Source organism: Lottia gigantea (assembly GCF_000327385.1).
Source record: "Lottia gigantea unplaced genomic scaffold LOTGIsca_38, whole genome shotgun sequence".
NCBI lineage: Eukaryota > Metazoa > Mollusca > Gastropoda > Lottiidae > Lottia > Lottia gigantea.
In genome coordinates this window covers 856,453-872,062 of record NW_008709295.1, presented here as the reverse complement: position 1 = coordinate 872,062, position 15,610 = coordinate 856,453, and the positions used below count along the sequence as shown (strand labels likewise).

Here is a 15,610-nt window from a genome sequence, read left to right as displayed (position 1 = left end):
AATTAACCTAGAAAGCTGATTTCTTCAAAGTCTCTTGCAATTTGCCACAGTAGCAAAGTCCCTAGTATTTCTGGTATTTCTTTTTTTTCTGTTAAAAGATTAAAACATACATTGCACAATAATCCTCAAAATTCAACAATACCTGCACTATGAAAGACTACAATTATATTTCACATATAAAGTCATCGTGTCCAAACCACACCCCCACTCGTCATACTTCCTCAAGACCATGGTAAAACAAGAGAAAAATTGGGTATTCATACATACCGCCCAATTAAAATTGTCCCTAATGCATTGATAGCAAAATTTAGCCAATCAAAACAAATAACTCGTTATTACACTTTGTTTGTGAAAGTGAAGCAGACGAAAGCAGTGTGCCACTACATATTTTGATTAATTTGGACTGTACAGAATTGATAGATTTTCCGTAAAGAATTGAAGCGGAGAGAAAATTAAACCTTACTTGGGAATATTTACTTCGATAGAATGTGTTCTTATCTCTTCAAACAGGTGGCAGCAAAGTGTTTTGTTTAGATGACCTACTTTCATTGTTTCTGATTTGTCAGATTTAAAAAGCACAAACCATGTCAAAACCTGTATTTGTGATATGTAGTGTATTTTTATATGCCCACATCTCTCTAAAATAACAAGCAAATTTAAAATTTCATTCAGGTAACAAGTTAGTCAGCTAATATACATTCTTTTTTTTTCATTATTAGTTATAAATGTGATATGGAATCTTTCCTACGTAACCAGATATTAAATGTCTGTGGCAATCTACCCAATAGACATGCAGTAGGGGCAGCTGCAATGTTTGGTATGGCTGGTGGTAAAGATGGTAAGAAACAAGCAAGATTTGAGCGAGTTATGGTTGAGGGAGATATTCTGAGGTAAGTAGGAAAATGTAGCTATTCCAACTCTAGACGGATCTTATGTCCAGGGACATTCATTTATATATCACAGTTTATGCAATTTCAACAATTTTTATACACCCACATGAAATGGGGGGCGTTTATTGCCGTCACCCATGTCCGTCCGTCTGTACTGCCAAATATTTTTATTCAAAATCAAAGCTGCCAGTGGGCGTATATTACCTTGCCTGGCAAGCTATCTTATTTTATTCAGGTTGACATTTTTAAATAAGACTAATTAAAGATACATATAAGGCAGAGATCACAATCTGAATGTAAATGTATTTTAAAACTTTTAAAGATGTCACTATTCTTTAAAAAAGTAGAAAATAAAAGATAAAAAGTAAGCTTACTAGAAATTGAAGCCAAAAAAATCGTCACAAGGAGACAGAATCAATTCAACATTTTCACAACAAAATTTTTTGTGTAAATAGCTTATATAAATCCAATCAGAAGCGACAACTTTGGCTAACAATGTCCTATCATCATGAAGACAGTCAAAACAACTGTACTAATTTACAAATTCACAAGAAATAGCAAATTTCAATGTTGATTTTTTGAAAGCTTCACCATTTTGTGGGCAATGACGTCAGAACAGTGATAAAGTCATCATTGATCTACGAAATCAAAATCCGCTGAGCACTTCTTTTTTGGGATGAAAAATATGGCTTTGTGTGAAAAAAATAAATCTTCCGTGGAAACGGTATTCTAAATCATATCATTATGTTCTTATTGCATATGAATAAGAATCATAAATGTCCATTAGTAAGTACAATCTGGATAAACAAAAAAAGACTTTTGACCTTTTTTGATCGGTCACTCATTGAAATTCTGCTTCTAATTTTTATACGCCCACATGAAATAGGGATGAACCCTATTGAAAATCAGAAGAATCAAAAAATAATTAGTATGAGTTATTGCCCTTGTTCTTTAAAACGCGTTCAATTTTTAGCTCGTAAACATTCTAGAAGTAGAAGGCAACTTTGTTCAATTTTTAGCACATAATCTCTCCAGAAGGCACAATTCTTGATGGATTTTGATGAAACTTGGTAATATTAATCAGTATCGCCGCAAAAAGTTCAAAAGAAATGTATGTCTGAAGGTTGAATATATCATACTGGTAATTGTTACTGTATGACCAAATATTTGTATTTAAAATCAAAGCTGCCAGTGGGCCTATATTACCTTGCCTGGCAAGCTATCTTGAATTAATTTATATTGATGAGATCTTGACATTCTTTCGATGATCGGTTTTTGAGTTATTGCCCTTGGCTTGCCTAGGAAAAATGCATAAGAATTTGTTTGTGAACACAACAGTTTTCATCCGATTTAAATGAAATTTGATGTAATCATTTATAATGGTGAGATATTGGTCAAGTTCGAAGGTGACAATTTTTTTAGAAGTCTTTTTCAGTTATTGCCCTTGACTTAGGCAAAATTTGTTTGTGAACACTATAGAGAAATTAAAATCTTGACTTTAGAGAAATTTGGTGTGATCATCTACTACAATGAGATCTTAGTCGACTCAAGTTTGAATCTGATGATTTTTCTGTTGACCGAATTTGAGTTATTGCCCTTGACTTAGTGAAAATGCATCAAAATTTGTGATAGAGTTGACAGTTAATGTCAGAATATTATTAAATTTTATATGTTTAAATCAACAATATCTTGCACAAATTAGATTTTTGGTACGATTCGACACAGATAGGTGACTGCCCTTGATATACTGAAAATTTATTGGGAAAGTGGGCGTATCTTGCTAGGCAACCACTTGTTTAATCTTGTGTCGAAGGTTTGAAATGTCAAATTTTTAGTACTGACCTTGACACAAGAAAGACTTTTCGGATGCCATCTTATGCTGACTTGCAGGCTTTTCTAATGGAGTCAACTGTGATGTTGACATATATACCATGGTTTGTGTTGCTATCTTTATGGATTCATATAATTGTATATGTGTACATATAGAACATTAGACTGTATTGCAATTTTTCTGCTGTGGGTATGTATATTACCATGGTTACCAAGCTATTTTTTCTATATTTAGTTATCAAGTAAACGATGAGAATAAAGTTGGTGTGTACATATCACCTAGTCCTATTACACCAGATAATAGTTATTTTGAAGTAGAATTATTAGATGTTGGATTTGATCTAGAAGGCCCAATAGGTAAGATTAAAATCTTTTAAACTGATTAAAATGAATGAGATTTTTTGGAGTTATTGTCTTTGACTCATTTGAAAGCATCAGAATATGTTCATGAATTTGATTAAACTTGGTATGATCATTGAAATTGGTAAAATCTGGGTTTTTAGATAAACTATTTAACCTTTTTCTTAGTTGAAAAAAGTCAAAATTTTCAATCAATTTTAAGGAAACGGTTTTGATTTGTTAAATTTTCAGATTTAGGATCAGTAGACTCCAAAAACCAGTAATCTAATCTTTTCACAGATGTTAATAATGTATTCACCTTAATTTTCAGCATGTTTTGAAATTGATTATTTGTCTGATAATTATTATATGATATAATCTTACATGAATGAATTATTATTTCTAGCTATTGGACTGGTTCCTTATAAATATAATTTAGATGTACTACCAGGTTATAAGATGTATTCTGTTGGTTATCATACAGGAGATGGCAGGTTTGTAAATTTATTTATGGATCTTCAGTTATCATTCCTATCTGAATTTCAGATCAATATACTGGAATTCCAAAAAAAGAATTCATTTAGATCAGTAGGTTTGAAAATCATTTTGCTTTTGAAATTGTTTCATAATGGGTCCATTGTAATGACAATACAGAAGGAACAGGTATGAAATGATTTCCTTATTTTACTCAAATAACATCAGAGTTTACCAGGACAACATTCTTACTCAATTATATTCTTATTGCGTCTGGTAAACTATCAAGATAACAATATAAAAAAAAAAAAATTCATGGACCAAAACAAATTTCTCAAAATATATTTAAAACCAGGTTCAAATGGTTGCCTCTACTGGAGGAACTTCTTGGCTAACTTTTAAATCCTGAACCTGTTAGCTCACAAACTGTAAGCTACAGACTGTTAGCTACAGAGACCTTTAAAAAAAACTAATACTTAGTGAAAAATATTATAACCCATAAAGTGTTAATAATGGTAACTGAAAATAACATGGAATTAGATAGACCCTTGCTATCAAGGCAATTTAAGATAGATATAATGTAAGTGTAAATATTATTGATAAGAAACTGTTTTAAAACTTTTTGTATCACTTCTAGGATATACAAGGCTCGTAATGTTGGTAAATTATTTGGGCCTAAATGTGGTGTAGGTGATAAAGTTGGTTGTGGTATAAAGTATGTCCAGCAAGATGGTGATAGTGATGATTCTCAAATTGTTCGTGTATTTTTCACAAGAAATGGTACAGAGGTAAGCCAAAAAAAGAGAACCACATTGTTGGTTTAAACAATATTTTATTTTACGAATACGTGGTTATTACGATGATCCTAAAAGGTGTAGGAAATAAACCAAAGCTCAAAGTCTACCATCTGGTCAGAATTTAAGATATATTTCCAATAAAAAAAACCCACCCTATGTATTCAAAAAAGTGTCATGAAACATATTGAAATTGCTGTATTTTATTAAATAAATGCTAAGCTTGGCGTGTTTGTTTGTACTCTGCAGAAAGTTAATCGGTGGCCCAGATTATTTAAAGATTTTCAAATCTAAGAGCATGATATTTTGACCTCATATTACAGGATACATATTATAGATTAAACAACTTTGATTACCAGCCGTTTTGAAATTTCTTTTCTATTATTTTAATGGTGAGAGTTAATTGTGAAATTTCAATCATTGACAAATAATAAATCTTCGGTTCAAACTGCCATCAAACACTTTTTCCTTGACAAAATTTGTAGTATTTTGTATAAAAAGAGCGATTGACCACCCCTCAGCCCTCACCCTCCTGAAAACAATAAGATAACAGTCTACAGAACTCTCTAATTGAGAAGTTAACAGTCTTCAATGAAGACAAACTACAAACAGCCTCCGCCAAAGTTACACTTTCGCTCTACAACTTATCACGGTAATGAATGGGCATTTTTTTTACCGGAACTATGTCATTATTGTAACGTGATCATGTGATGCTGGTAATTATAATATAATGACTTCAAGTGTTTGAATGACAATGAAAACAAAAACTTTGTAAGATACGGATCCAATATGATAATAATTGGTTTCATTAGATAACCATTAGTCACAATATAGCATTAAATACATAATTATGTAAGTGTCAGAATTATGTTCCAAAGTCTCTGTATTGGACCGTATTTAGGTTGCATCAATTGACAAATCACTGCTTCATACCGGAAGGAATGAGTCTCGCCCAAGAAGACATTGCGGAATTCATTATTTATTACCAATGATTACAGATTTAGCTTTACAGAAAATTAAAGGTTTTGCCGAATGGAGGAACTTAAGAAATGAAAAACCTCTTTCAAAATCTGGAATATAATTCTGTCATGCCACGTGGACCATTTGTTCAATTAAAGATGTTACAGGCAATTACAGTAATTTTTGCATGGCATTTATTGACAAGGAATTTTAAGCCAAGGAGTGTTTAAGCCAATGAAACTATTTTTTTTTTGTGAAAAGGCTTGTCTCTATAATTATGAATGCAAATTATTTCACTCTAAGAATTTATTTTTTATGAAGTGTTATTTCTGGACCAACTGATATAGTGTAAATTTCTCCCAGTACTATCTTCTTATAGCTCAAAGTATAAGGAGTTTTTACCAATCATAAATATCCATGTATGTACAGACTTTTTGACCTTTCTTGATCGGTCACTCATTGGAATTCTGCTGATAATTCTCTTCTAATTTAGCTAATTATAAATTAATTATGGACATGTGAGACAAACTGGTATTTTTCCAAGTCATTAGTATCAACTGCTTTCTATTCATATAAATAGTAGCATTTTCTTTTTTATAAATGAAAACAAGGGAACCCATCTTTAATGAATAGTATGCCCATATATTTATTGCTTCTTTAATTTATAGTTGTTAGTAAAATAAAATTATATATTATTAATAGTTAGGTAGTATGTCAGTGCCCTTACCACCAGGAGGTTTTCACCCAGCAGTTGGTTTCCATTGTGAAGGTGAAGTACGTATAAATAATAATATTGATTGGAATAAGGAAGATATTATATTAATGGCTGTAGATTATGGTGAAGAAGAATGGTCTAGATTACATGATGTTAAGTTAAATGGTGTTGTAAGTATGATCTGCTTTTTACTTGCATCAAATTCAAAATTTAAAAATATTTCTTCAGTTTTTGCATTAAACTTAGTTGATAAAGTCATATCTCTCTACAATTGATGTATTGAGCACTATTTTAACAGGGAAATTATTTTGTTATTGTAAAACTTGACTAATATTATGATGGAAGGTCCATCTTTAAATGTGAAATGTGAAATGTTAAAGGTGAAAGTTTATCAACCAAGTGTCAAGGTGGACTTGTCTGGATGTGGTCCACTATTTTTTTAAAATCCCTATAATTGTGTTTGAAAAAGAAAAACTTTCTGTTTGCCAGGTGATGTTTTCCTTTTTCTAGGTTATTGAATATGCTGGTCGTGGTAAGAGTATTTTAGATGTTGGTTTAGCTCAGGCAAAGTTTCCTTTAGATACCACTTTTCATTATTTTGAAATAGAAATTGTTGATCCGGGTGAAAACTGTTATATTGCTATTGGAGTTGCAAGACAGGTTAGTTAGTCCTTTCCTCTATCTTCTTAAAGGGCAATCTGATATTTAAGAAGTTGGGAATTGATAACAAAAACTCAAAGAGATAAGCTTTCCTGACTTTTTCTGAAAGTATTAATAGAATACTGCTGTTAATTTTGAAGATGCTAAAAAAATTTCAAATGTTAACTTAGACCTTTTATAGTCTATGTCTTTTAGTTGGTTAGATAACAATCAATAGATTTAAGCAGAAGAAATTTTGCTTAAGCCTACTGTAAAGGTATATTGAATGGGAAATTAAAATCATTGCAGGATTCTGCTTCCTGTTTTTTTTATTTATATGATGCATCATACTGTTCAGGAACTGAGGTACTTGAAGCAGCACAATGCAAAATGTGCAAAAAGTCTAAACATTTGCATCACATACATGTAGTCACGAAAAATGAAACTTCTGGTTGACCCACTTCAAGTGTAATACATCTTGTCAGTTTAACCCAAATGTCCTTGTTACAATGAATATCAGTTGAGTATAATACATAAAAATTGATTTATATTGTTTTAGAACTATCCACCCCACAGACATCCTGGTTGGAATCGTGGTTCAATTGCCTATCATGCGGGTATGTATTTTTCACAATTGTCTGATTATTTTACATTGTTTATTAGCCTAACAAATGTGGTCCTACCCTCTTCCTCTGATGTGATGTAAGGATGTGATATCCTCACAGGTATGACCCTCTTATGTCACTTTATATGGGTGTTGAAGCAGATTCATTTTAAGGTTGCTAGTTTTTATAAGACCACGTAGAAATGTGGATATATATTGCTGTTTGTCCATGTGTCTGTCCACATTTCTTGTAGATAACAGGCTGCAGTTTCAAGCCAAACTTGATGAAACTTGATATGCATGTATATGAGATGAGACCTTGTCAAGTTTGAATTTAATAATAATTGGATGAACCGTTTGGATTCATTGCATTTTCAATTCGTAAAAATGCATCAAGTTTGGCTTGTAGGCACAAAGGAGGCTACAGTTTATATTTGATCTTGATGAAACTTGGTACATACTGATTTTTTACAAGTAGGCCCACTGGTACCATTTAATTTAGAGGACTGGGATCAGGCACTATTTAGACTATTTCATGACTGGGTATATATTTTAGATTTGATAATTTTAACTGTGACATGTAGGCCTATAGAACTATGATAAATAATTAATTTACATAGCTTAAGGCTTATTCTTTTAAAATAAAAAGCAATTTTGAGCTTAAAATTCACAAATTTACATGCTTTGAAAAAGTCTCTAGCTTTTGCACCCAATCTTTCTGGAGGCAAATTTTGTGGTTATTGCCCTTGACTTAGTAAAAATGTATAAATGTTAACTCAGCATAAATAATTGACACTAAAACGAATAGAAATGAATGAATTCAAAAGTTTTGAACTGAATTATGAAGATCTTTGATGTGCTAAAATTTGTATTCTGGTCACTAAACTATGTGATCATTTCTACCAGCTGCTAGTGGGCGTATGTTACCATTCCTGGCAAGCTATCTTTAAGAATTTCACTATTAAGCCATACCAAAATAATATTCCGTTTGTCGGGAATTCCGTACCCGATTTTCCGTTAACGAAATTTTATTTTTAAAATTAAAAAATAATATTCCGTATGTATCAAAAGAGCTCCCGTATGTAAAATTTTTAAAAAAGAATTTTTAATTTTAAAAAAAAAATTATATTGCCCGTATGTCAGTACCTCTAAATTGATCAGATAACATGATTGTTTAGCTCTCATTTTTAGTTTCATTTTTATTTCTCTAAGCCTAAAATTTAGTAGCGGGAGTAACAAATTGTGCCCTCTATTTCCGTTTGTCAGTTTGTGGACATCGTGCGACAATTATAGTAGAACATGTTCCAGCTGTTGAAAGAGTGAGTTCGTACAGTAGTTTAGGCCCTTCGCTGAAGCAAGAACGTTTTCTCGACGACCGGACGCATCGAAATTCCGGAAGTTGATAATTATCAGAAATAGGCATGGCCGATGCAGTGCTAGAATTAATATTTGTATTTGTCTTTTTTACCAAAATGATTTTAGTAATCAAAATTAGGTCACACCAGAAACTTATTTTGCCATACATGTTTGATGTTGAGCCTGAAAACACTTTTAAAGATGTTTATGATCTGGCATCTGCAGGAATTCAATCGTGCATATCACAGATCCCAGAAAAAGTGTACATCAAGGACAATATTGAAAAATCAGGCGGTGTCTTGGTTACACTTTCGTCGAAAATTTCTCGGTGTGATGAACTGAAATCCAAGTTTATGGACTTTTTCTCATTCGTTCCAAAAGTGATAAAAATGTGTTCGATTTTATGATGGCATCAAGAAAGACATTAATGTTTCCTGAAAAACCTACACCACCAATCTTTGACAAAACCTTAACTGGACCTCAAAAACTATTTTGTGATGTGCTAGATTGGTGCAAAACAATTGATGATGGCTGGTCAAAAGACCAGTTAATCTGTGCAAAAGAAATTTTGTGGAAGATTAAAAAATTTTTGTGGTATGTCGATACGCACCATGACAAATTTAAAACAGCTAGTTGTGCCATACCAAAATGTTTTGAAGCCTTTACACCATAAATAAATACTATTAATTGTTATTTTATCTGAATACATTCAAAATCATCCATGCTGGAAAATTTTAATGGTACGAAGGGACTTTTTTTTTTTTTTAAAATTAAAAAATATTATATTTCACCAACCAAATCAATGATTACTAACTTTTAGACATTTTTTTTTTAAAATTAAAAAAAAAATTTCGTTCGCTCGTCCCTTTTTTTTTTTCAAGAAATCCCAAAGAACAGAAAATTATTTTGGTATGGCCTTATAGAATTTTTTGGTGTATATGATTATTATTATGTATTGTAGATGACGGTAAAATATTTCTTGGTTCTGGTGTCGGTGATCCATTTGGTCCAAAATGTCATAAAGGTGAGGATGTACATTGTAGTTGTCCGTTACTATTGAATTTGATTTTGGGGAAGGGAGGGTTTGATTCTACTAAATGTACAGGCCTAGGATAGAACATACTTTATTTGAAAATTGGAATGAGTGATCTAGAAACCCAGACAACCCAGATAGAAATAGTGTCTAGCTCGATAAATATCTCCTTGAACAGATCAAAGATTGGTTTTCTTTTTGTTCTTGGCCAAATCATGTTTATCATTTGATTAATTAATGTTTCTAAGATCTTGTGAGGATGAGAAAAAGCTTGGAGAATCAGAGGAACTGAAATCTGAATGAAAAAGCTAAAAATAGATTCCCTGTTTACTCGCTAAAAGATCATGAAAATCTTGCTACATTTGTGTAATATATTTTTCAGCCAAACCATGTATAAAAGACACATTATTTATAAATAATATAATTAAATAAGCTTACACTGAGAAATAAGATACCAAGCTATTGAAATTGAGGCTTGTTTTTTTTATAAAACAAACACTTAAAGAATAAATTAGATTAAGGGAACCTATTTTTGTACACCCACATGAAATGGGGGGGGTATATTGTAGTCACCCATGTCCGTCCGTCCATTGGTCCGTCCTACACTGCTCGTAAACACTCTACAAGACACAATTCTTGACAGATTTTGACGAAAATTGGGGTGAGTATATGTAATCACCCAAGGATGAACCCTATTGAAAATCTAAAGAATCGAAAAATATTTAGTATGAGTTATTGCCCTTGTTCTTCAAAACACGTTCAATTTTCAGCTCGTAAACACTCTAGAAGGCACAATTCTTGACGGATTTTAACAAAACTTGGCATTAGCGTTTTCTTATCACCCTATAGATAAACCCTATAGAAAAGCAGAAGAATTAAAAAATATTAAGTATGAATTATTGCCCTTGTTCTTGTAAGCTCGTTCAATTTTTAGCTCGTAAACACTCTAGAAGGCACAATTCCTGACAGATTTTGACGATACTTGGCATGAGTGTTCGTAATCACGCAAGGATGAACCCTATTGAAAATCAAAAAAATCGAAAAATATTTACTATCAATTATTATTAAAAATTGAGAGCGTGTTCAATTTTTAGCTCGAAAAAAATTCTAGAAGGCTCAATTCTTGACAGATTTTGAGGAAACTTGGTGAAATTGTTTATTATCACCCATTGATGAACCCTATCGAAGATCAAAAAAGTCTAAATATGTTTTTGCCCTTGTTCTTGAAAACGCTTTCAAAATTTAGCTCTTAAACACTAAAAGGCATGATTCTTGCCAGATTTTGACAAAACTTGGTTTTATTATTCAGTCCTGAAGATTGAATATTTGCCTTCTAGAGTTTTCACGAGCTAAAGTTGAACACTTTTTAAAAAACAAGGGCAATAACTCATACTCAATATTATTCAGTATCGCCCTAAAAAGTTCAAAAGAAGTGTATGACTGAAGGTTGAATATTTCATACTGGTAATTGTAACTGTACTGCTAGATATTTTTATTCAAAATCAAAGCTGCCAGTGGGTGTATATTACCTTGCCTGGCAAGCTATCTTTTATTGCCTGGGTAGGCCTATCCCTAATTATAGATTTGTTAATTTTAACTCTGATCATGTAGGCCTATGATCAATTTAATTAATTTACAAGGATGGTTGATGTATAATGATGTATATAAGGTTATATTGATGTAAAATGATGATATTGATGTATAATGATGTATATAAGGTGATATTGATGTAAAATGATGATATTGATGTATAATGACGTATATATAAGGTGATATTGATGTGTAATGTTGTAAAATGATGATATTGATGTATAATGATGTATAAAGTTATATTGATGTAAAATGATGATATTGATGTATAATGATGTATATAAGGTTATATTGATGTAAAATGATGATATTGATGTATAATGATGTATATAAGGTGATATTGATGTAAAATGATGATATTGATGTATAATGACGTATATATAAGGTGATATTGTTGTATAATGATGATATTGTTGTAAAATGATGATATTGATGTATAATGATGTATATAAGGTGATATTGTTGTATAATGATGATATTGATGTATAATGATGTATATTAAGGTGATATTGTTGTATAATGATGATAGTGTTGTGAAATGATGATATTGATATATAATGATGTATTTTTCAGGTGATATTATGGGATGTGGTATATTATTTCCACCAGATTATGATTGTGAGAATGATGTATTAAATGTTAATGATGAAGATGAATATGTTCGAATATCTAACAATCAGATTGAGAATGGGTCTGATTCAGATGATGATGAAGATGATGAGGAACCATGGGCTAAAGCTAATGGTGAAGTTGGTACTGGTACCAATGTTCAGGTAAACATATATATATTTACTCTTGTGAACAGAATCCCTGTATATAAAACCCCATAATTCCATAAAACTGTGTTCTTTCCATAAAACTGCATAATAAGTTAAAAATAGGCTTAGAATAATTACACTTTTTTTATGCATTTATTGAATTATAGAGGAATTCTGCTGTATATTTATGACACCAGGTTAGTAAGTCCACTGATGAAAATATACTCTATGACTATGTTTGGGAAGTTAAATTTTATGTTCATTCTAACAGGTAGTATCTGATGGTGTATAATTTTTGATGAAAATTTGATATTATGCATGTCTATGGTTTACTTATCATCTTTCATTTTGATTATTCAATTTTTAATTTTTTTTTTAATTTGAAAGTGAATGTAAGTTTGATATGTGTTTCAGGTGTTTTTTACAAGAAATGGCAAATTAATTGGAAAAAGAAAAACCATGATACCAAAAGGTGGTTTTTATCCTACAATAGGAATGTTAAGTTCTTGTGAACGTGTTCGAGTTGATCTCCGCCCATTGACAGGTTAATATACCGGTCATTGTTAATATACTAAATATAGTTCTTCGTTATATTCTTCTATTATTGAATGTCCTTATCAGAAAAAAATGATGACAATTGATATATTTATCGGAGTCATTTTTTAAGAAGGAAAGGCATTTTCATGCTATTTTTAAATACTATTCATTTGTGGCTCCAGAATAAAAACAGAACAACTTTGATTCCTGATACAGATTATAAAGGAACAGGTAACTGTTGTATAAGGTACATTGGTTTGATAAGAACAATTCTACTAAAATACTTAGATGCTGTTTGATGAAGTGGAAGAAATTATACAGGGATTCATTGAAAAAATTATTATTTCTGACTGGTGCAAATGTTGCCATCAATACAAGCTATATTGTTCAAAGAAAGGCATGAAGAACCATATAGGCCTATCTGTACAAAGTGATGTTACTCTTAAAAGGTTTGGTTATTTTTTAAGGAAAGACGGGCATCTTGATTTATACAGCTGTTGACAAAACACTATTGTTCACTCTGGTGCAAAGACCTGTAGATATCGGAAGCAGGTACCTTCTAGTACTTGCGCGCACGATTGCTCGAAGAATTTCACTATACCCGCAATAGCACATAGGTCATCACAACAGCTTATCCATGATGAAATAGGGCTACAATGTTCAGACAATTAACCTCATCGTGTTACCTATTTTATCATGCAATTTGTCAAATTACAAATCATATTAAAGATGGATTTCCTTATTTTTTAGAGTCATATTAAGCAAATTATTTGATTAATTAGTGTTTCTAATGAATTGTCACGTATTCTTAATCATATCATTATATTCTCATTGCATATAATTAACCAATCATAAATGTCCATGTATGTACAGTCTAGATAAAACAAAAAAACGACTTTTTGACCTTTCTTGATCGGTCAATCATTGGAATTCTGCTGGTAATTCTCTTCTGTAGCTAATTATGAAATAATTATGGACATGTGAGACAAACTGGTATTTTGCCAAATCATTAGAAAACCTCTACTTTCTATTCATATAAAGTATTAGAAATTTCATTTTCATAAATGAAAATAAGTAAGGGAACCCATCTTTAATTTGAAGTCCACACCTAATCAAAATAATGGCAAGAATATTGGATAATTGGTCTACTGAATCATACTGGAGATAAAAAATAGAATTAACTTTAATGTAACCTACAAGTTGTCTATAAGCTTTCATTTATTAAATATTTATCAGAGGTATAGAGGGAAATAAATGGATTGAACATTGAACACATCTATTTGATATGTGATGAAATATTATTTTTAATTATTGTTTTTTTTTTTTGTACATATGTACCATTTTAGTGCTTTATTTATGATTATATTTTTGCTGAAAAAATATTGTTTGAATTGTTTTGTAATAAATGACTTCATGAGTTTGCTGTATAATACCAATATTATTATGTGTTATTTTGATTTACAAACCTCCTTCAGAATGTAAAGAAATAACTTTGATTTAAAGTTAAGTAGAATTCTATATGTTATACAGTACTCTAAATAATTGAACATGGTTTCTTGTGGAACACCATCTTCACAATGTCAAGCTGTTAGGAACTTTGTCTTATACCTTGACTGCAATAGCCACCTTTCTTGTATCATGGAAGTTTGTAAATGCAGTGATTTGGTTTGATTGTATGTGAACAAATACAGCCAGTCTTCCAAAAAAACTCTAAGCAATAAGCTAATATGTTTTGTCTATTTGTGTAGGGCTCTGGTCAGGTGTTCTCTTTTGCATACAATCCAATGAAATCAATGCATTCTGTGATACAAGAAAGGTGGATATTGCAATCAAGGTATAAGACAAAGTTTGTAATAGCATTATGTTAGGAAGATAGTGGAACAATCTGAAACTGTGTAAGTTAACTCAGCATCCCTTTCAGAGAGTCCTCATAGCTAATAATATTTATTTGGTATATTTTCAAGGTTAGGATCATGATAATTTCGTCATGTTTTGTATTTTATTTTCAAAGCACTACATCCTATAAAGTTAATGCTAACTGCAGACATTGTTAATTCTTATTTTTTGATGTCTGTGTGTCTTTACACCAATTTTAATGAAATAACAAAATATTGAATGTATGTATGCCATAACAGTTTGGTATGTACCCTAATTAAGTACAAGTTCACTGCTCTCTGCAATGAATCTCAAAAAAAGGAAAATAACAAGTCTTTTGTTTTAAGTGGGTAGGTCCTTCAATTCACAGCATTATTTTTTCATGTATTTTGGTAATATGATCATGAAGTTTGAGGAGGTAGTCTCTGGTCTTATCTCAACAGAATGTTGGATTTTCATGTTAAATAAAATTTGGCTGCAGAATTTGTCTCATATATATATTTATAAGTAATGTTATTTTTATCTGTTTACAAAAAACTTATTTTATTGTTAACAATAAAAGTTCGAAATAACAGCGATTGGTATTTTTCATGTACATATATTAATAATGTCAATATTAAAAACTCTTGTTAATTTATAATTGATTGAAAATTAATGAAATATAAAAAATGTATTGTAGTCTAATTTTACTTAGATTGCCTATTTATATATTTTTTATACGCACATATAGAAATGTGGATGTATATTGCCGTCCGTCCGTTCACATTTCTTGTAGGCACAATAAAGTGTACACAGTTTTTATCTGATCTTGATGAAAATTAGAGTGCATTTATATATTGATGACATCTCAATGGAATACAAAATTAGTTATTATGGGATGAGTGGTTTCAGAGTTATTGCCCCTAACTCGTCAAGTTTGGCTTGTAGGCACGATAAAGTCTACACAGTTTTTATCTGATCTTGATGAAACTTGATATGCATGCATATAATGATAAGGTTGAGTTTGAAATTGATGACAATCGGATGAATTGTTTGGAGTTATTGCACTTGACTTAGTGAAAACATGTTGAATTAGGCTTGTAGGCATGATAAAGTCTAAAGTTTTTATCTGATCTTGATTAAACTAGTATGCATGCATATATTGATAAGATTTCATTCAAGTTCGACATGGGAAATAATCAGATAAACAGTTATAGTTATTGTCTTTGACTTAGTA

The 15,610-nt window shown here is 31.0% G+C and overlaps 1 protein-coding gene across 1 annotated transcript; it reads left to right on the top strand.

The window, feature by feature from the left end:
* Window positions 1-819: 819 nt before the first annotated feature.
* On the top strand, window positions 820-12,531 carry LOTGIDRAFT_121837 (hypothetical protein; the record flags this gene model as incomplete). The annotated part of the gene is made up of 10 exons (XM_009059203.1): window positions 820-890; window positions 2,956-3,077; window positions 3,466-3,553; window positions 4,171-4,321; window positions 5,990-6,172; window positions 6,513-6,662; window positions 7,201-7,258; window positions 9,563-9,625; window positions 11,798-11,997; window positions 12,397-12,531. 10 exons carry the CDS (start codon window positions 820-822, stop codon window positions 12,529-12,531), a joined length of 1,221 nt encoding a protein of 406 aa, XP_009057451.1.
* Between the last annotated feature and the right edge of the window lie 3,079 nt (window positions 12,532-15,610).